At 34.2% G+C, this 20,662-nt stretch overlaps 3 protein-coding genes and 1 non-coding gene across 5 annotated transcripts; all 4 read left to right on the forward strand.

Annotated features, from left to right (window-relative positions):
* Positions 1 to 222: 222 nt before the first annotated feature.
* Positions 223 to 294, forward strand: Trnad-guc (transfer RNA aspartic acid (anticodon GUC)). Its single transcript has one exon. It is a non-coding gene; the product is annotated as a tRNA-Asp (tRNA).
* Positions 295 to 8,693: 8,399 nt separating this feature from the next.
* On the forward strand, positions 8,694 to 13,437 carry LOC135138120 (very long chain fatty acid elongase AAEL008004-like). Its single transcript, XM_064067997.1, has 8 exons — positions 8,694 to 8,817; positions 11,824 to 11,890; positions 11,945 to 12,135; positions 12,198 to 12,278; positions 12,328 to 12,384; positions 12,439 to 12,681; positions 12,728 to 12,898; positions 12,947 to 13,437. The coding sequence occupies exons 2-8, from the start codon at positions 11,830 to 11,832 to the stop codon at positions 13,112 to 13,114; spliced, it is 972 nt and encodes a 323-aa protein (XP_063924067.1). The 5' UTR covers positions 8,694 to 8,817; positions 11,824 to 11,829; the 3' UTR covers positions 13,115 to 13,437.
* Positions 13,438 to 14,023: 586 nt separating this feature from the next.
* Positions 14,024 to 15,388, forward strand: LOC135134232 (very long chain fatty acid elongase AAEL008004-like). The gene is made up of 6 exons (XM_064062864.1): positions 14,024 to 14,239; positions 14,292 to 14,482; positions 14,530 to 14,610; positions 14,662 to 14,718; positions 14,768 to 15,010; positions 15,058 to 15,388. The coding sequence occupies exons 1-6, from the start codon at positions 14,053 to 14,055 to the stop codon at positions 15,322 to 15,324; spliced, it is 1,026 nt and encodes a 341-aa protein (XP_063918934.1). The 5' UTR covers positions 14,024 to 14,052; the 3' UTR covers positions 15,325 to 15,388.
* A 308-nt stretch (positions 15,389 to 15,696) lies between these two features.
* LOC135134243 (very long chain fatty acid elongase AAEL008004-like) lies at positions 15,697 to 16,981 on the forward strand. 2 transcript variants are annotated; one of them, XM_064062882.1, is made up of 8 exons: positions 15,697 to 15,788; positions 15,843 to 15,861; positions 15,930 to 16,033; positions 16,084 to 16,164; positions 16,217 to 16,273; positions 16,331 to 16,573; positions 16,625 to 16,783; positions 16,834 to 16,981. In XM_064062882.1, the coding sequence occupies exons 3-8, from the start codon at positions 15,944 to 15,946 to the stop codon at positions 16,960 to 16,962; spliced, it is 759 nt and encodes a 252-aa protein (XP_063918952.1). In that variant the 5' UTR covers positions 15,697 to 15,788; positions 15,843 to 15,861; positions 15,930 to 15,943; the 3' UTR covers positions 16,963 to 16,981. The 2 variants fall into 2 exon arrangements, with proteins under 2 accessions (XP_063918952.1, XP_063918945.1); XM_064062875.1 differs by having other exon boundaries at positions 15,703 to 15,788; positions 15,843 to 16,033.
* Positions 16,982 to 20,662: the final 3,681 nt, after the last annotated feature.

Here is a 20,662-nt window from a genome sequence, read left to right on the forward strand (position 1 = left end):
CTTTTTTAAAAAATAAATGCAAGAAAAATCTATGTCAACAATGAAATGGTGACAAGCTTTTATATATATTTAATATTTTTATATGCGAAAAATATTTGAAACTAGTTTAGAATTTATTGAATTGATGCAAATTATTATAGGTTAATAAAAAATAATGAAAATCCATTGAGTCTCCTCAAAGGTTGATTAGATCTGTCGGATAAATCAGAAACTATGCAAGTATCCTCGGTAGTATAGTGGCCAGTATCCCCGCCTGTCACGCGGGAGACCGGGGTTCGATTCCCCGCCGGGGAGGATTTTTTTTTAATAAAATATTAATTGATATTAATTATTTTTGACAAATACGTCTATTTTTGATCGAAATTTATTTGCTCATCCCCCCTAAAAAATGTATGACGTTACCTCAAAATTTATAACAATAAAATAATGATAAGCTAAGTATTATAACAATAACATTCAGAATATTTTATTCAGTTGAGGCTTATGAATAATTTAGTCATCTGTTTTGAGGCGATAAACTCTTCAAATCAAACAAATGTCTACGTGACATTCGTCCGATGTATAAACATCAACACGCATATTGCTCAGATACCACTATTTCCATTGAAATGTAACGGAAAATAAAATTTATTTGCTTTTAATTCGGTTATTACAAAAATACGATTTCGTCTTTGACTGACCGTTTGTTGACACATATGATCACGAGACTGCAAAATACAAAATTGGCCACTTCCCGGCGTTCCAATAATTTATGACTTCCAGTCAGGCAGCCACCTGCACAAAAAGCTGCCGCCTACGTTTTGGTTGCAATCTAGTTTCTCATTCTTATTTATTACTGCATTTCCATTCCATTTTTTCGATTTGCTCATACAGGGTGATGCAAAAAAATAAACCAAATTTTATAATTTTTCGAAAATGTATGTATGCTTAGTGTGAAATTAAATTCGCTCATACATCTATAATGTAGCAAAAACAAGTCCACAAACAATCCCAGTGTGTCATTTTCAATGAATTCACATATTAAATTACGACTTATTTATTATTGTCAAATTTAAATCTGCATTAATTTTTATGTTCGTGCCAAACTTCGCACCATTCAAGATAAATATAAATAAATACGTGTTGTTTTGTTTTGTTTTAGATACTTGCCAAAAACAAGTTCCAAACACCCACATTCGAATGTCTTCAGGAGTAGGAAATTTCCAAGAATGAAGATATTTAAAAAGTAAAAGTTCGGAATTGCACAGTGTTTAATATTTTAAAACGGTGTTGGATACCAAAAAAATGTTTGAGCTTTCGAACGATTGAGGAGCTTGTGTAGTGAAAAAAAATCTGGTTGGAGTGTTGCAGCAGACCACTTGGACCAAACGGCATCCACTAACGGGAATTTCGAACTGAGATGATTTTAGACTTTAAAATAAGATATGAAGAAATGCAAATATGAATAGCCAATGTGTGGTTAATTTATAGGCAAAAAGTGAAGTTTTTGAAATAAAAGTGTAATGAAAATGCTGATTCATAAAGTCATTTAAGAGAAAAGTGTGAAAAAAAAAACAATACCGATATTTGTAAGGAAAACAACAAAGGCACTGGTAGACACAGACAACGAAACTTGTTAAGAAAAAATAGTAGTTCAATGTACTTTCAGCTGAGTAGTGTCATCGTTATTAAGCAAGAAATTTAAAATAAAATTCCTGCAAAATCGAAGGCCAGCAAAAAAATGTAACAAAAAATTGCTCAGATGCCGTTTTGAAATTGGTCAAACTGTCACTAAACCAACAAATCGTTTTATGTTACTTTATAAATTTGTCCCTGCAAAAAAGATCATGAAAGTGGCCAAGTTTTGAAAATTATGTTTTTTTATAATGAAAGTTCTGTTTTTAATGCACCTTAAAAACTAAAATTTCTAAACAAGATTTCCTTGCAAGTGGGACACCTTTGTCATAAAACTAGCTGCAGTTTGGCGGATTACTTTCAAACGGAAGTTCTAGGAGAAAAGAGATTGTTGGGATGATATCACATACGCCAATACACACACCAGTGTTTTAAAGCTAGTAAATATTTCATTAAACGAACGACTTCGAAATTGGAACGCACAAAAATAACGAAGCAGTCGCACGATAACAAAATAACCATTATCAAGCTGTCTCACTTTTCATTTTTCGCTATTATCATTTCTAAATTGCAATCGATAAAAACACTTACGAACGACATTTACTAGGTGTAGGCGTATAAAAGTCGAAAATTATTTATTAGTGTACACCCGATAAGCTCATAAAATATTCACAATTCGCATAAATGATGTAAGCAGATTTTAAAAATCATAATAAAAATTTTACTGCAACATATTTCATAAAGTAAACAATTTTTTGTCCGTCTGTAACTGAAACAAGCCAACTTCGCTGAAGAAATTCCAACTATGATTTTATTGCGCTTCGTAGTAAACAGTTTCCTGTTCCTTCGTTCCAAAATATTAAAATCCAATAATTGCGTTACATAAATTAACAGAATATTACAAAATTTCTGAAAAATCAGAAAAAAGTTCTCGACTAACATCGAAACCACACGGCTAATAATCGAAAAAAAGTCGTGGAATGTGTAAACATTTTTGTGACATTTTGTTTGCCTTTACAATGCGAAAAGCCGGCGTGGGTTCAACTTGAACTTGATTTTTCTGTGCGTTCAAGAACGTAACAACTGTCACGGGGAATTCCCACTTCGGGCATCGGCTTCTTCGCAAATAGACGAAAAAAGCGTGCGTTCGATCCGACGCACTTGGTATGCAGAGGAGACGCCTCAAGTTTATACAAGTTGAAAGTATAAAATCGTGTAATTTTCTGTAAAAACAGGGCAAATATTTGTGAAGAGCACCTACATTTGGTTTATTGTACAAATATTGGAGTATAAGCGTAGTTCAGTTGATATCTAAATAATGAGATAAAACAAACGTCGAAATAAAAGTGTTAAGTGTTAAAAATATATTAATAAATGAAGGATGACTTCACATGGCAAACAATTGATCATGATTGGTTTCTCTGAAGATTTTTACGTGTTGTGTAACGACAGGAACACTAAATTTGCACTTTGCCCTCAATTTTTGATTATGTAAATATTGAATGAAGTTTTGATTAAAAAGATCATTTGCGATAATTATGTTCTAGAATGAAAATCTAAGTTGTAAACAAGGACTTTAACGATCGATCAAGAGAGAACCTGGTTGTTATCCGTAGGAAATAAAGTCAATTAAGAAGACAAAAAGCTGTTTGATTACCGGGAAAAACACATTTCGTTCATTTTACCCAAAATAAAAATATAAAAGTGTTGACGGAATTTTTAATGCAGGTGTGCAGGTTGTTAAATTAGCACGATAAATCCAAGTTTACTGAAATGTTAAACAGCGTTTAAATGAAATACAAAACCCACCAGGTACCACCAGACAATATTTTTATTACATTGATTAGTTTATTTTATACGTCTGGAACACTTCAAGGTGAACAGTTACGTCCTCTTTTATTTTTGTGTTTTATTTTAGGCTTCCCGATTTTTCGCTTTTTTGGCTTTCGAGATTTAGATTTTTCGATTTCCTTATTTTTCAATTTGAATGATGCACGTCTTGTTTTTCCTACATTTTATTTACCACATATAAATAAGTGCCTCAACTTTGCGTCACAGTTATTAAAATTTCCAAATCACTGGAAGATTTCCCATGATGAATGGTTATAGGTCAACTACAATTGTAATTTAATCACGACGGTTATGCGCTTTTTTAAATTAAATTTTAAATAATTAACTCACGCGTTGCAACATTATATAACAATCCAGGGGAAGCTGCGATGCCCGAATCCAAGTTTTATATATTTTAAATGAAGGAAAATTTAGGCTTTTCAGGCGCCGGTCTAATTTTTTCCCGTGTTGGTCTAGCAGGTTCCATCCACTCTTGCGTACGGGATTCCGAGATCCTTTCAAATTCCTTCAAAGGATTCCAAAGATTCTTTCAAACTACTTCAAAAACCAGACACAATGGTCCCCGAGATTCCAATAAGTTGCTTCATAAACAATACACAGAAAAATCCCCAAGATTCTTTCAACCTACTTCAAAAACAAAACAAAACAAAAGGGATTCCCGAAATTCTTTCTACCTACTTCAAAAACAAAACATAATGGGTCCCCGAGATTTTTTCACACTACTTAAAAAACAAGGCACAAGGGGTTAACGAGATTCTTTCAAACTACTTCAAAAACCAGACACAAAAGGTCCTCCAGATTCTTTCTACCTACTTCAAAAACAAAACACAAGGGACCCCCGAGATTCTCTCAAACTACTTCAAAAACGGGACACAAAAGGTCCCCGAGATTCTTTCAAAACTACTGCAAAAACAAAACACAAGTGGTCCACGAAGTTCTAATAAATTGCTTCATAATTAATACACAGAAAAATCCCCGAGATTCTTTCAAAATACTTCAAATACCAAATACAAGTGGTCGCCGAGATTCTTTCTACCTACTTCAAAAACAAAACACAAAGGATCCCTGAAGTTCTTTCCAACTACTTCAAAAACCAAGCAGAAGGGCTTCACGAGATTCTTTCAAACTACTTCAAAAACCACACACAAAGGGTCCCCGAGATTCTTTCAAACCACTTCAAAAACCAGATACAGGGGTCTCCGAGTTTCTTTCAAAACTACTTCAAAAATAAAACACAATGGGTCCTCGAGATGCTAATAAATTGCTTCATAAACAATATTCAGCAAAAAATCCCCGAGATTCTTTCAAACTACTTCAAAAACAAAACACAAGGTGTCCTCGAGATTCTTTTCAACTACTTCAAAAACCAGGCACAAGGGACCCCCGAGATTCTTTCAAACTACTACAAAAACCAGACACAAGTGGTCCCCGAGATTCTTTCAAAATTACTTCAGAAACAAAACACAAGTGTTCCCCGTGATTCTTTGTACCTGCTTGAAAATCAAAACACTAGGGGTCCCCAAGATTCTAATAATTTTCTTCATAAACTATACGCAGAAAAATCCCCGAGATTCTTTCAAATTACTTCAAAAACACAAGGGGTACCCAAGATTCCTTCAAACTACTTTAAAAACCAGACACAAGTTGTCCCCGAGATTCTTTCTACCTACTTCAAAAACAAAACACAAGGAGCCACCAGATTCTTTCAAACTACTTCAAAAACTAGACACAAGTGGTTCCCGAGATTATTTTTAAATTACTTCAAAAACAAAACAAAAGTGGTACCCGTGATTCTTTGTACCTACTTGAAAATCAAAACACTAGAGGTCCTCAAGATTCTAATAAATTGCTTCATAAACAATACACAGAAAAATCCCCGAGATTCTTTCCAATTACTACAAAAACAAGACAAAGGGTCCCTGAAATTCTTTCCAACTACTTCAAAAATCAAGCAGAAGGGCTTCACGAGATTTTTTCAAAGTACTTCAAAAACCAAACAGAAAGGGTCCCCGAGATTCTTTCTACTTACTTCAAAAACAAAACACAAGAGGCCCCCGAGATTCTTTCAAACTACTTCAAAAACCAGACACAAGTGGTCTCCGAGATTCTTTCAAAATTACTTTAAAAACAAAACACAAGTGGTCCCCGTGATTCTTTGTAGCTGCTTGAAAATCAAAACACTAGGGTCCCCAAGATTCTAATAAATTGCTTCATAAACAATACACAGAAAAATCCCCGAGATTATTTCCAATTACTTCAAAACCAAGACAAAGGAACCTCGAAATTCTTTGTACCCACTTCAAAAACAAAACACAAGGGACCCCCGAGATTTTTTTAAAACTACTTCAAAAACAGAACAACACAAGGGGTCCCTGAGATTTTAATAAATTGGTTCATAAACAATACACAGAAAAACACCCGACATTCTTTCAAATTACTTCAAAAACAAAACACAAGGGACCCCCGAGATTCTTTCAAAACTACTTCAAAAACAAAACACAAGGCGTCCCCGAGATTCTTTCAAACTACTTCGAAAACCAGACACAAGTGGTTCCCGAGATCCTTTCCACCTACTTCAAAAACAAAACATAAGTGGTCTCCGAGATTCTTTCAAAGTTACTTCAAAAACAAAACACAAGTGGTCCCCGTGATTCTTTGTACCTACTTGAAAATCAAAACACTAGGGGTCCCCAAGATTCTAATAAATTGCTTTGTAACAATATACAGAAAAATTCCCGAGATTCTTTCAAAACTACTTCAAAAACAAAAGACAAGAAGGTCCCAGAGATTCTAATAAATTTCTGCATAAATAATACACAGAAAAATCCTCGAGATTCCCTCAAATTACTTCAAAAACAAGACAAAGAATCCCCGAGATTCTTTGTACCTACTTCAAAACCTAAATATAAGGGGTCCCCGAGATTCTAATTAATTATTTCATAAATAATACACACAAAAATCCTCAAGATTCTTTCAAATTATTTCAAAAACTAGACGAAGAATCATCGAGATTCTTTGTAACTGCTTTAAAAACAAAACACAAATAGTCCTCGAATTTCTAATTAATTACTTCATAAACAATACACAGAAAAGTCCTCGAGATTCTTTCAAATTACTTCAAAAACAAGACAAAGAATTCCCGAGATTCTTTGTACCTACTTCAAAAACTAAACACAAGGGATTCCCGAGATTCTTTCAAACTACTTCAAAAACAAAACACAAGGGACCTCCGAGATTCTTTCAGACTACTTCAAAAACAACACCCATAAGGATCCTCGAGATTCTTTCAAACTACTTCAAAAACAAAACACAATTGGTCCCCGAGATTCTTTCAAAGTTACTTGAAAAACAAAACACAAGTGGTCCCCGTGATTCTTTGTACCTACTTGAAAATCAAAACACTAGGGGTCCCCAAGATTCTAATAAATTGCTTTATAAACAATATACAGAAAAATTTCCGAGATTCTTTCAAAACTACTTCAAAAACAAAAGACAAGGGGTCCCAGAGATTCTAATAAATTTCTTCATAAATAGTACACAGAAAAATCCTCGAGATTCCTTCAAATTACTTCAAAAACAAGACAAAGAATCCCCGAGATTCTTTGTACCTACTTCAAAACCTAAATATAAGGGGTCCCCGTAATTCTAATTAATTATTTCATAAATAATACACACAAAAATCCTCGAGATTATTTCAAATTACTTCAAAAACAAGACAAAGAATTCCCGAGATTCTTTCTACCTACTTCAAAAACAAAACACAAGGGGTCTCCGAGATTCTTTCAAACTACTTCAAAAACAAAACACAAGGGGTCCCCGAGATTCTAATAATTTGCTTCATAAACAATACACAGGAAGATCCCGAAATTATTTCAAATTACGTCAAAAAGAAGAAAAAGGATCCCCGAGATTTTAAAGAAAAATAAAATTTCCACCTTTTTTTTAGCAAAAAATTTTCAAAATACCAAATTAGTGCGTAATGGTTTGTTTGTTTAATTATAAGTAGCACGTCTTAAAAAAGTTCACTTCTTGGTCAGATGAATGCGACTTTCCGCCAAATTTAAATAATGGAGATTACAGTAAAGATAAATAATCGTTGTGTTAAGTGCTAATTAATTAAGGAAAGAGATTTTCATCGAATTTAGATTACTCAGTGACAAAATTTTCCTTCCTTAATTCTTAATTTAAACGGAATTCGATACCTGAAGCATTTTTTTTTTCTGTAAACATTTTCTCAATACAGAGCAGAAGTGAGAATTATTTACGTAGGATTAAATCGCGCCTTTCTCGGGTCCTGTGAAGGATACACACATATCCATTGGTAATTTCTACAGACAAGACTAAAGTTAGTACCAAGTGCGAATCGATTTAACATAAAAAATGAAATTTCCTTCAAAACTATTACAAGGATATCACTTTCCGTAAATGCATCGATAGTACCTACTTAAAAATGCGCAATTAAATATAGAAAAATATGTCTTTATCATTGCAGGCTTTATCAAGGAGTCATTATTTCTGTTCATAGTACACCCCGTATTCACGTCATAAACGACTGAAATATGACAATAATGCATTAAGGCACGTGTAATACACAAAATTTTATCTACGACGCGAACTAAATTAAAAAAAGTATTTTATAGTTTGTAATTCAACTTTTACGGAAACGCCATCGAAAAAACATTGTTTACCTTGATTTTTAATGCGGTTATTTCTAGTATGATGATGAAAAAATGGTGCACAGTTGAGCATTTTTAGGACAAACCTTTCATGAAACTTTATTTTTATCACATTTTTCGTTTTAAAATTGTACCTAATATTTATCGCCTGAAAGCTCGATGTGTTCTAATCTTTAATGACACCAGAGCTATAAAATCTGTGAATTCGTTAATGAGATTCTAGTTACTGGCATTTTTTAATTTTTAAGCAATATTTCTGCAACGACTCCTAACAGTGTTATTTTTTGTCACTTGTATTTCCAAAGATTAAAAAACACTTTTTTTAATTGTGACACCTAATAGGGACACTCAGTGGAAATTTACAGAAACATTTTTCGATCATTTTTTTGTCACTCAGAAAACCTGAATACCTAAAGTTATCACTATCGAATTATCAAAAAAGCGAAATCCTACAGCTCCACTCAAAACACACGTAAGATGGTCAAGTTTCTGAGCAGGTGGGGATGTGTTATAAAAGTATGCTCACGCTGCCGCTTGAAAACTTTGTTCAAGTTCGTTGCAGTCGTAACCCTATTGATAATCGAATCCAGTTAACCAGCGGAATTGGAGATTAATTACAACAACAACGCTGAGTGATTGTGATCTGTGATAATTAAACAATAATAATAATAGCCAGGTGAGTGGACATTCCTAAACCAAAAAAATTAAAATTTTCCGAAAAAGTGCGACCCGTCATAAAACAATTGCGACACAAGTACACAAACATTTCCTATCGATCAATCTTTAACCTGAAAAGTAGACTTTCTAATGTTGAAATTTACACGTACTTAATTTTTCAATACAACTTGCTACACAGCAGATTTATACTCGTGTGTTGCAACACTTTATGCATCATAAACGAATCGGTTTATTGCCGTTTTCTTGTGTGGTTGCAAAATTATGGTTAGGACACCAGCGGATGCAATCTCTACGAAAGACGAAACCTTTATGGTGTAGCACTTTCCATTTCGTTCCTTCGACGGCGTGAACTGCCCCAGTGGCCCACATTACAGTAATTGCATTATATAACTCTTTTTTAATTTCAATAACCGGATTTTTCCGATTAACAAAAGTTGGAAATTCGTTGGATGCTAAAAACTTTCATTCCAGTAAGCAAATACTGGTAAATGCCAATGCGGTGAAGTAACCGAGGTAATGTGCAGTGAATTTTGAAAAAATCGAGCTGATTCGATGCAAAACATACCATTGAACGGTGTGTTTGTTTTGCTTGGCAAGTGTTTCTGTCATGTGACCTTTGAAAATTCGATTCAAAAATATTTAAAGTTAGGCCGATTATATTTACTAATTAACGACGGAAAATTTTATCGGTGCTGTGACAGCAAGAACTATTGCTAAAACCGACGAAAGTGAAAATCGAATGCGCGAAGCATTAATCTGATGGCTGTTACTACACAGTTGTGTTTACAAAGAGATTTAAATAAATAAACAATTTAGGATGTTGGGTTATTTTTATAGGACTGGAAAGGATGTTTTTTTATTAAGGAAAATCGTTTTACACTATCGAGCAAAAATTCCATCCATAAGGATCAATCCTTTGTTGCTGTATTGCTTCTGACGTCAATAAACTGGTTTTTGAAAGAAAAGGAGGTGCTTCTTTTTTTGGGCGTATCTACATAGTGGATGTACTTTTTTGTTTGGGGGACAACAGTGGGTCATTAGTCCGTTCTAGATTTTAGGCTTCGTCCCGAAAAAATGATGACATCATTTCAAAATTTCTTCAATAAATCTCGTTTGAATTATTCACAGACCTCTTTTTTGTGGGTCAATAATGTATTCATATTTTTTACAGTTGTTTTTACAGACATGTCAAAATTAATGAATGAAACAATAACGGTTTAACTAGCTTTCCTCAGATGCTGAACAGTACGCTTGTTAGTGTCAAAAGTTGAGGTAAAAAATAAAATTTGTTAAGTCAAATTATTTCGTATCACTTAGGGTAGATGGCTCTGCAGACCAAATTTTTATTTGCGAATGTGTTTTCCTTTAATGAAAATTAATTTTAACCATTAGTTTAATACATTTTCTTGTTTGTATCCGAGGAATTCTGTTTGTCTGTTTGGAACACGGTCACCTAATTTCGTCTGGTGAAACGCGTCGAGGGTTTGTGGAAAATTTTATTTATCTGAGTGTCACTGGAAAGTTCACCTCTAAGAAGCGAACAACACGAAAACACGCTCCAGGGGTTTTACAAACTCGGTGATAATAAAATCCTTTGACATAATAATCGCGATTTTCATTTTACTGGTGATCAGAAATGATGTCATTTACGCTTATTTAAATAAAAGCATTTGCAGTCTCATCGTTATTTATGCATCAAATAGCAATAAATCGCTCACTGATGACTTGAATAAAAATTGTTAACAACAAAGAAATAGTTTATTTTTATGCTTCCGTCTGTCCTTATAGACACCGTAACGACAGTAACGGGCCTGCAAATGCAACAAATAGATGCAGTTTTTTTTAGAATCAAACTCGAATTAAAATTGCGAGAAGTCGTTAATTTGGAATAAATAATTACGTCAATGCAAAAATGCAGCAACTAAGAAAAACTTAGTCAAGGTTCCACATATCTAATAATAAATAAAATGTAAAAACCAAGGCCACGTTCAAGACTAGAAAGTCCTTGAAGTACCCAAGGATACGCTGATATCTTCCGTGGGAATGTCTACTTTTTTCAGCTCCATTGCGTGTGCCAACTTTTTTTGTGTTAATCATGTTCACAAAACTGACAGTTCGTAAACATAAACAAAAATCCACAATTCAAAATATTTGAAAACAAGTTTTCCTTATTTCCGTGATTCGAGCCTATTAAATATCCACATTAATTTTTTGTGTAGATCATAACTACTTAGTCAAAAAATTTAAATTAATCGAGGGTCGCCATTTCAAATACTCATTCATGTTTTCCTGAACTTTGGGCTAATTAATTCTAAGAGAGAGGTAAACCACTAATATTAACAATTTTTGTGGGTTTCGTGATTCATTTCGAACAGGTTTATAAAAAACACCTGAGCACTGTTAAAAAAAAACACTCTATATTTTTCGTTTCGTTTTATATGCGCTGGAAATGCCGTGGAATGTCTCCAAGCAAAATACCGAGTGACTATTAACCTTGGTGATTTTTTGTCAAGTTTGCCACCTATTAAAATTTTATGATGACACACTTCATTGTCAAAGTGACATTTATGCAGCTACCATCGTGTCAAACTGACAATTATGAACTGACGTACTAGCATGGATGCTGATAATTCAAAATAAGAATTTCGTTCAGTCAGTAAAAGTATGAAATGATATATTTTGAGTGCAGTTAATTTGACTTTTGATCATTCATCATGTTTTTGTGACAATCGTGAAAAAACTGACTTTCAAAACCAGTTTCGGTCGCCAGGGTATAATTAAATTAGACACAAATTCGTTGCAAAACTGCAACAATGCGATTCATTCGGACTGTGAACTGGCTAGTCTCCAGTTCAACCCAAAATCTTGTTTTTACTAAAAAGTATACTTTATTTGAATTTGTTGCTAACTCCTCCTTCAAGTATGCAAATTTCTTGTCATGGCAGTTTGCAACATTCAAGCCACTTAAAATGCGTTTTTTCACAAATATTGTTTCTCGTTTCAGATAAAAATGGCATACCTAATCAGAAATGTGATAGACGGATATCATGATCTTATGGACAACAAAAGTGGTAAATATTTGCACTCCTTGTTGTGAGGTAATTACTTAAAATGACGATTTTCAGATCCTAGGGTCAACGACTGGTTCCTCATGAGTTCGCCGTTCCCCACGTTATGTATGTGCTTATCGTATGCTTATATTGTCAAAGTACTAGGACCGAAATTAATGGAAAATCGAAAACCGTTCGATCTTAAATATATCTTAATTTTCTACAATCTAGTTCAAGTAATTTTTAGCTTGTATTTGTTCCATGAGGTGAGTAAACCACTTAAATTTTCTTGACCTTCAGTCTCTGTAAATAATGTGTCTTCGTCTAGAGCGCCGTGGCGGGATGGCTCAACCACTACAGTTTCAAATGTCAACCCGTGGACTACTCACGAAACCCCCTCGCCATGAGGGTAAGTCGCCTCGTTTCCGCCTTATCCCCACTAACCAATCAATTTCCAGATGGCGCAAGGCTGCTGGTGGTACTTCATTTCCAAGTTCGCCGAATTTTTTGACACGGTTGGTACCCCACATTCCCCCAACAACTAAATTTCAAGTCACTCCTCATTCCAGTTTTTCTTTGTCCTGCGAAAGAAAAACGACCACATTTCCACCCTCCACGTGATCCACCATGGAGTAATGCCAATGTCGGTTTGGTTCGGAGTCAAGTTCACCCCAGGCGGTCACTCCACGTTCTTCGGCTTCCTCAACACGTTCGTGCACATCATCATGTATACGTACTACTTGGTGGCGGCGCTGGGACCGCAGTACCAGAAGTACTTGTGGTGGAAGAAGTACCTCACCACTATCCAGATGGTAAAACTGCAAAATTGGTAGTGTCGATCTAACCAAAGATTTGTAGATTCAGTTCGTGTTGGTGATGGTCCACGCCTTCCAGCTTCTCTTCATCGACTGCAACTACCCCAAGGCGTTTGTGTGGTTGATCGGATTACACGCGGTCATGTTTTATTTCTTGTTCTCCAAGTTCTACAAAAAGACTTACGTCAAACGAGAGAAGAAAGTCAAAGTTGAGGTAGGGTTTGAGTAGTTGGGGAATGAGGTTTGAATGTTTGTGTTTTAGAAGGAACAAAACGAAGTGAAACCTAAGTCGAATAATATTGGTATTTGCTTCACCACGCAGACGGCGTTGTATGAAAAAACTAACGATGTTAAAGATATGTCGGAAGGGTATACTTCCGATGGGAATAGGCTACGGAATCGAGTGTTCATTGATAACCCCAGAGCGTAGTAAAGAGTAGGATTATTTTCTAATTTACTTTGTGTAGATTATGCATTACCAATTTATTTCATCACACTAGTTGTACAAGAAATGTTATTAAGTACAAAAAGCAGTTGAAATAACGGACTGTCTTTCATGTGAAGACGCATTTTTGATTGTTTAAATAGGTATCTGTATAGATACATGTTGTCGAGTTTTGTGACTCATTTTCTTGGGACTGTTATTTTCAAACAGCGAAAGAATGTTGGCTTCTGACGTATTTAATTTAGGAGTTAGTGTAAAAATATTTATTGTAAATTTTTGTAAAATAAACGGCATTATAGTTTTCAAAATTTGTCTAACCTACATAGTTGTCAGCAAACGGGTTGTTCAAAATCGACCCTGGAAGAAATTGTTTTCGTGTCTTTAAGTATATTTTTCTAGAAGTTTAAAACGAACAAACCTATAATGGATATTCACTGTTCACTGCACTTAAATAAAGTTATCTTCACTAAGTCAGAAACGTAGGTTGTGCAAATGATACTGTGTTCAAGGATGGCCAGGCAGCTCCAAAGGTGAATAATAAATTAACTTTAGTCGCAAGATATCTGGAAGAATTCTGGAAACGCCACTGGTTTTACTCAACATGAGCTATTTCTTAATCCAGCATTATCCAAGAAACTTATACTTTAATTATTAAAAAAGTGTATAATTCTTATCAGTACTTGAAAGACCTTGTAACCTATTCATGTTGCATAGTTTGACTTTTGTGTCGATGAGCAATAGTGGACATATTATTATTTAAAAAAATGGGTTTAAATTTTCGATAAAAATAATAGTAGGTTCAAAGCATACCTTAACATATTTTATACCTTGCATACCAAGATAAAAAACGCATTTATTCTAAGTATGAATGCATGTTGAAGCGATATACTTACTTGAAATAAAATTTCAACGCGAAGATAAAAATGCAAAATTACAGTGTAGTGTTGGCAATATCAGCAACACTATCCAAATTCTGTTTTAGTATCCATTCGGTTCCTAGTGGTATAAGCAACACTATTCCAAAACACGAACAATTATTTCAAGCGAAGATGACGGAGGTAATAAAAACAGTAATAACCCAATACCATGAAATCATAGACAACCAAAGTGGTAATTTTGGACACTCAGCTTCCACGCTGTAGATATATTTGAAAATTTTCAGATCCGAGAGTCAAAAACTGGTTTCTAATGAGTTCGCCGTTGCCCACAATGGCTATTTGTCTACTATATTTATATTTTGCGACCATAGCAGGCCCGAAATTCATGAAAACGCGAAAACCGTACAATCTCAAAAGCATTTTAATTGTTTATAATTTATTTCAAGTTATATTTAACTCTTATTTGTTCTATGAGGTAAGTAAAACTATCACAATGCACCAAAGAAACTCGGGTTGCTTTAGGGCAGTGCGGTTGGATGGCTGAACCACTACAACTTCCGGTGTCAACCTATGGATTACTCGGAAAAGCCCTTGACGATCAGAGTAAATATTCATAAAAAAACACCAGTCGCTTATTGTATTTTTTATTTCTAGATGGTAAAAGCGGTCTGGTGGTACTATATCTTAAAACATATCGATTTACTCGATACCGTTAGTTCCTCCACTTTTCAAGATTTTTCTTTTTACAGACTGTTTTTAGATTTTCTTCGTCTTGCGAAAGAAAAACAACCAAATAACAAGTTTGCATCTAATTCATCATAGTTTAATGGCCTTTAGTGTTTGGTTTGGGGTCAAATTCGCCCCCACTGGCCATGGAACATTTTTCGGTTTCTTAAACACTTTTGTTCACGTTTTAATGTACTCGTACTATTTAATCGCGGCTTTAGGGCCCCGGTTTAAAAATTTTTTGTGGTGGAAACGATATCTAACTAGGATTCAGATAGTAAGTAAGGTGGAGAAAATGTCTAATTATAGAGGGATTCATTTCAGACACAGTTTGTGCTTGCGATAATTCACTCTTCTCAGTTGTTCTTCACTGACTGCGAATATCCCAAAGTGTTTCTTTGGGTTATAATAATACATGCGACTTTGTTGCTGTCGCTATTTTACAATTTCTACGAAACTACGTATCTAAAGAACAATGCTAAAGCGACTGTTGATCAGTGGAGTAAACGGAATCTGCCGTTTTGCTTTCTTCCACAAACTCACCTGGTAGATGCTGAAATGCGTGAAGAACACAAACTAAAGAAAACTTGAAACGGAATTAACATATTTGGGTGTAGTAGAATAGCTTGTTATATATATATATTTGTTTGTCAAACATTTGGTGAATACATTTTTACAAATCTAGACCTCCACAAGTTACTTTTGCAAAATCGGGGACCGGCATTTTCGTAATCTGCATGCTCTGGAACGGCGAAAAAATATGAAATGTAGCTACATATTCGTAAAAATTGACCACTCGGATCAGATTTAACGAACCAGGAAGCCCTATTACAATACAACGACAAGTTTATTCAAATTTTGGTGTATTGGGTGTATTATATGTATATTTAGTCTGTGCATTATTTAGTGTATTCGCATAAAATTAACAAACTCATGAATTTTAAACAAAATTCACTTTAGTATTGACGTCCTACCAGACAACGTAACTTATTCTACTCTAACGATACTAAAAACAATGATAAACGGATTCCTTGAAATGATCGACAACCAAGGCGGTAAATCGTTGATATTAAAAATCGAGAGTTGTATAATGTTTTGGAAATTTTCAGACCCTAGAGTCAAAAACTGGTTGGTATTGAAGTCCCCATTTCCTACACTGTGTGTCTGCCTAATGTATCTTTATTTTGTGAAAACAGCCGGACCGCAGTTCATGAAAACTCGGAAACCTTTGAGTCTGAAAAAAGTTTTAATTTTTTACAACATATTCCAAGTTACATTCAACGCATATCTAGTCTATGAGGTAAGTAAAACCATCGTAGGACTGTCATAAACAATAACAATGTGTTTTAGATGAGCGTGAGTGGATGGTTAAACCACTACAATTACAGGTGTCAACCCTTAGTTTTTTCGAAAGACCCCTTGGAGCTCAGAGTAAAACTTCATGTTAATCAGTGATATCAGGTGGTTTAATTTTTGATTACAGATGATAAACGCAGCCTGGTGGTACCTCATAATCAAGCACATTGATTTAGCCGACACTGTTAACTATATTTTAATTTTTGAATTTTTTTTTTTTATAAATTTTTGAAATTTGTAGATATTCTTCGTTCTACGGAAGAAAAACAATCAAATCACAAACCTTCACCTAATCCATCACTGCATTATGCCCTTTAGCGTTTGGTTTGGTGTCAAATTGGCCCCCAGCGGCCACGGAACCTTTTTCGGCTACATCAACTGTTTTGTGCACGTCATAATGTACTTCTACTACGTAATCGCCGCTTTGGGGCCGCGTTTTCAAAAATATTTGTGGTGGAAAAAATATCTCACTACGGTTCAAATGGTAACAAAATCAAGCAAAGTGTCAAAATACCGAAAATTGTATATTTTTCAGATCCAGTTTGTGCTTATTACAGTGCACTCATGTCAGTTGTTCTTCATTGACTGCGACTACCCCAGATCCTTTCTTTTAATTGTAATAATACACGCAATTTTGATATTGGGTTTGTTTTGGAATTTTTATAGAACTACGTACCAGAAAACAACTACCAAGGTGATTGTTGGAGTAAGCATGTAACTAAAATCTAGTGTGAGATTTTTCAGAACGAAGAAACCAAAACTCAAAATAGAGGCACATCGAAGCTTCAGTATTGCTTTATTATAGAAAATAAGTCTACGGAAGACAGTAGGGACGGAATGTCGGAAGAAAACAAGCTAAAGAAAGGACGCTAGAGCTTGACACGAAATCTAAGGGCTGTTACTGTATTATAAATAAATATTTTTCTAAATCGTTTTTTTTTATTAATTCATATAACATTTCAGTCTTCTTATACAAATTTATTTTTGGCTCATTATTAACTGTTTTTGAACAACTTTTCAACTTCTAGTGTGTAGCATGACGCGATGGATTCCAGAAAGACCTCGATCACGAAACTTCTAGAAGAGAGTCCGGCTTTAAATAGAGGCCGCCGTCGGGAACGGGATTCATTCAATCGAATTCAGAGTTTTACCCACGCCAATTTTAATCACCCGTTCAACGTAACAATATAAACGATGCTCGAACAAAACGTAAATTTAAACCTTGGTCAAATAGACCCTATTAGAATGCATTTGCAAGTTTAAAGTCGAAATTAACAAACCAACTACTCATTTTTAGAAGGATTGATGTCGAATTTTAGGTCAGATTTACTAACCGGTGATCAAAAAGTTTTCAGATTGGAGTTGGCCATATTTGTTATGTCTTTGATTAAACTGTAATGTCGGCCATAACCTCATTTGTATTTCAATAATTTGGATTTTTGACATTTGCACTGTAATCAAAGACATGACAAATAATTCCATAGCCAACTCTAATCTGGAAACTGTTTGATCACTCGTTATATAGATATGTGATAGATAATTTTAAATAGGCATTAAGTTTCAAAGTAAGTGACTTAGCAGCTGGATTTTCATACTAAAGCGACACCTTTGCATATCTCGTCCGGAAAATAATTACACGTCTAAAATTCTTTTTTTTCTTCAAACAAAAAAACTAACAGATTTTGTTGTCATACAGATTTTTTTGACATTTTTTTTATAAAACTAGACTCTAATATGGATAAACCCATACGCCGCCCCGGCACTACGCCTGTGGGTCTCCTAGTAAGTCTGGGTTTCTTCTAGTGTGTAGCATGACTCATCGGTGACATCGGCGCTCGCTAGAGAAGGGTCTGAAACCGGAAATCGCGATGGATTCCAGAAAGACCTCGATCACGAAACCTTTAGAGGAGAGTCTGGCTTTAAATACAGGCCGCCGTCGGGAACGGGATTCATTCAATCGAATTCAGAGTTTTACCCACGCCAATTTTAATCACCCGTTCAACGTAACAATAGAAACGAAGCTCGAACAAAACGTAAATTTAAACCTTGGTCAAATAGACCCTATTAGAATGCATTTTGCAAGTTTAAAGTACCACTGTATGTTTATCGCATTGTAACATTAAAGTTTAAAATATGGATTAAAGTGGTAATTAACAAACCAACTACTCATTTTTAGAATAATTACACGTCTAAAATTCTTTTTTTTTTTCTTCAAACAAAACAATTAACATATTTTGTTCTCATACAGATTTTTTTGACTTTTTTTTATAAAACTAGACTCCAATATGAATAAACCCATACGCCGCCCCGGTACTACGCCTGTGGGTCTCCTAGTAAGTATGGGTTTCTTCTAGTGTGTAGCACGACTCATCGGTGACATCGGCGCTCGCTAGAGAAAGGTCTGAAATCGCAAGTTGCGATGGATTCCAGAAAGACCTCGATCACGAAACTTCTAGAGGAGGGTCTAGAACGGGAACGGGATTCATTCAATCGAATTCAGAGTTTTACCTACGCCAATTTTAATCACCCGTTCAAAGTAACAATAGAAACGAAGCTCGAACAAAACGTAAATTTAAACCTTAGTCAAATAGACCCTATTAGAATGCATTTTGCAAGTTTAAAGTAACACTGTATGTTTATCGCATTGTAACATTAAAGTTTAAAATATGGATTAAAGTCGTAATTAACAAACCAACTACTCATTTTTAGAACAATTACACGTCTAAAATTCTTTTTTTTTTCTTCAAACAAAAAAATTAACAGATTTTGTTCTCATACAGATTTTTTTGACATTATTTTTTATAAAAGTAGACTCTAATATGGATGAACCCATACGCCGCCCCGGTACTACGCCTATGGGTCTCCTAGTAAGTATGGGTTTCTTCTAGTGTGTAGCATGACTCATCGGTGACATCGGCGCTCGCTAGAGAAAGGTCTGAAACCGGAAGTTGCGATGGATTCCAGAAAGACCTCGATCACGAAACTTCTAGAGGAGAGTCTAGAACGGGAACGGGATTCATTCAATCGAATTCAGAGTTTTACCCACGACAATTTTAATCACCCGTTCAACGTAACAATAGAAACGAAGCTCGAACAAAACGTAAATTTAAACCTTGGTCAAATAGACCCTATTAGAATGCATTTTGCAAGTTTAAAGTACGACTGTATGTTTATCTCATTGTAACATTAAGGTTTAAAATATGGATTAAAGTCGAAATTAACAAATCAACTACTAATTTTTAGAAGGATTGATGTCGAATTTTAGGTCGGATTTATTAACGGGTGATCAAAAAGTTTTCAGATTAGAGTTGACAATTGTTAACAATTATCCTTAGATTATGAATGTAAAATATTTTTATGGAACATCTTCAAATGAGTGAATATTTCCAAAATTTTGAAAAATCAAAAAAAAAACGTTCAAAATTTGAGACAAGAAGAGCTAACCTATTGAAAATTCTTCATATATTTCGAGTTTGAGATTATTTTTGTGATATCTCTTCAATTAAGCCAGAAAATCGGGAGAAAAATTTCCAAAAATTCCCCAAAAATTTTTTAAGAACGTTTTTAGCTTATAGATTTATGACCGAGATTATTAATCTGAAGTTTTTTTTTGCAATATATTTTTAAATAACAGAAAAATGCCAAAAAATTTTCAAAACTTTTTTTAAAGTGACTGTTCAAACGGAAAAATTGTTAACTTATAGACAATTATCTGCAGATTGCGAATGTAATTTTTTTTTACAATACATCTTCAAATAGTTGAGAAATGCAAAAAAACAAAACAAAATTTTTTTGTAACCTTTCAAAATAGTCCTATTTGAGAGAAAAAAATCTAACCTACAGAGAATTCTTCGTATATTTCAAGTTTGAAATTATTTTGCGATATCACTCAATTAAGGAGAACTTCGAAAACAAATTTTCTAAGCGTTTCCAAAGAAAAATTTTTAACTTCAAATTTTTAGCTTATCAAGTATTGACTACAGATTAAGAATTTGAAGTCCTTTTCGTAATATATTTTTAAGTAAGCGAGGAAAGTGAGAAAATATTTTCCAAAAAATTTTCAAAATTATTTTTAAAACGATAAAAGTGACTTTGTTCAAACGGATAAATTGTTAGCACATAGCCAATAAGTCGCATAGAAGGAATTTAAAATATTTTTTACGATACATCTTTAGAAAATTGAGACCTGCAAAAAAAATCTAAAAATTTCCCAAAACCCTTTTTTGAAACCGTTCAAAATGGCTCTATTTGAGAGGAAAGAAGTATAACCTATAGAGAATTCTTGGTATATTTCGAGTTTGAAATTCTCGTCAAGGGCCCTAAACGTCGTTCAAACTCTACTAAAAAAAATCGTCTGAAGTGCCCAATATTGTTTTTAATTAAAAAAGAAAACGTCAGAGGCCCCCTGGATTCTTCCAAATGCTTCCAAAAGAACCCGTCAAGGATCCAAATTTATTTAAATAAAAAACTTCGGAGACCCTAAATCCTTTTAAATTAAAAAAATTCGTCGACCGTTCCAACATTCTTATAAAATTTTCCAAAAAAAAAAGATCCGTTAGGAACCCCCAAGATT

This window comes from Zophobas morio, unplaced genomic scaffold (genome assembly GCF_036711695.1).
Source record: "Zophobas morio isolate AGI-343-1 ecotype UQ-CSIRO unplaced genomic scaffold, CSIRO_AGI_Zmor_V1 ptg000004l, whole genome shotgun sequence".
NCBI lineage: Eukaryota > Metazoa > Arthropoda > Insecta > Coleoptera > Tenebrionidae > Zophobas > Zophobas morio.

Coding starts and splice junctions, on each gene's coding strand:
- LOC135134232 (XM_064062864.1), top strand. CDS start 14,053: ATGCAAAATTACAGTGTAGTGTTGGCAATATCAGCAACACTATCCAAA. Junction 14,483..14,529: donor ACTCTTATTTGTTCTATGAG/GTAAGTAAAACT, acceptor GGGTTGCTTTAG/GGCAGTGCGGTTGGATGGCT. Junction 14,719..14,767: donor ATATCGATTTACTCGATACC/GTTAGTTCCTCC, acceptor GACTGTTTTTAG/ATTTTCTTCGTCTTGCGAAA.
- LOC135138120 (XM_064067997.1), top strand. CDS start 11,830: ATGGCATACCTAATCAGAAATGTGATAGACGGATATCATGATCTTATG. Junction 11,891..11,944: donor TCTTATGGACAACAAAAGTG/GTAAATATTTGC, acceptor GACGATTTTCAG/ATCCTAGGGTCAACGACTGG. Junction 12,136..12,197: donor GCTTGTATTTGTTCCATGAG/GTGAGTAAACCA, acceptor GTCTTCGTCTAG/AGCGCCGTGGCGGGATGGCT.
- LOC135134243 (XM_064062875.1), top strand. CDS start 15,749: ATGATAAACGGATTCCTTGAAATGATCGACAACCAAGGCG. Junction 15,789..15,842: donor AATGATCGACAACCAAGGCG/GTAAATCGTTGA, acceptor GGAAATTTTCAG/ACCCTAGAGTCAAAAACTGG. Junction 16,165..16,216: donor AAGACCCCTTGGAGCTCAGA/GTAAAACTTCAT, acceptor TTTTGATTACAG/ATGATAAACGCAGCCTGGTG.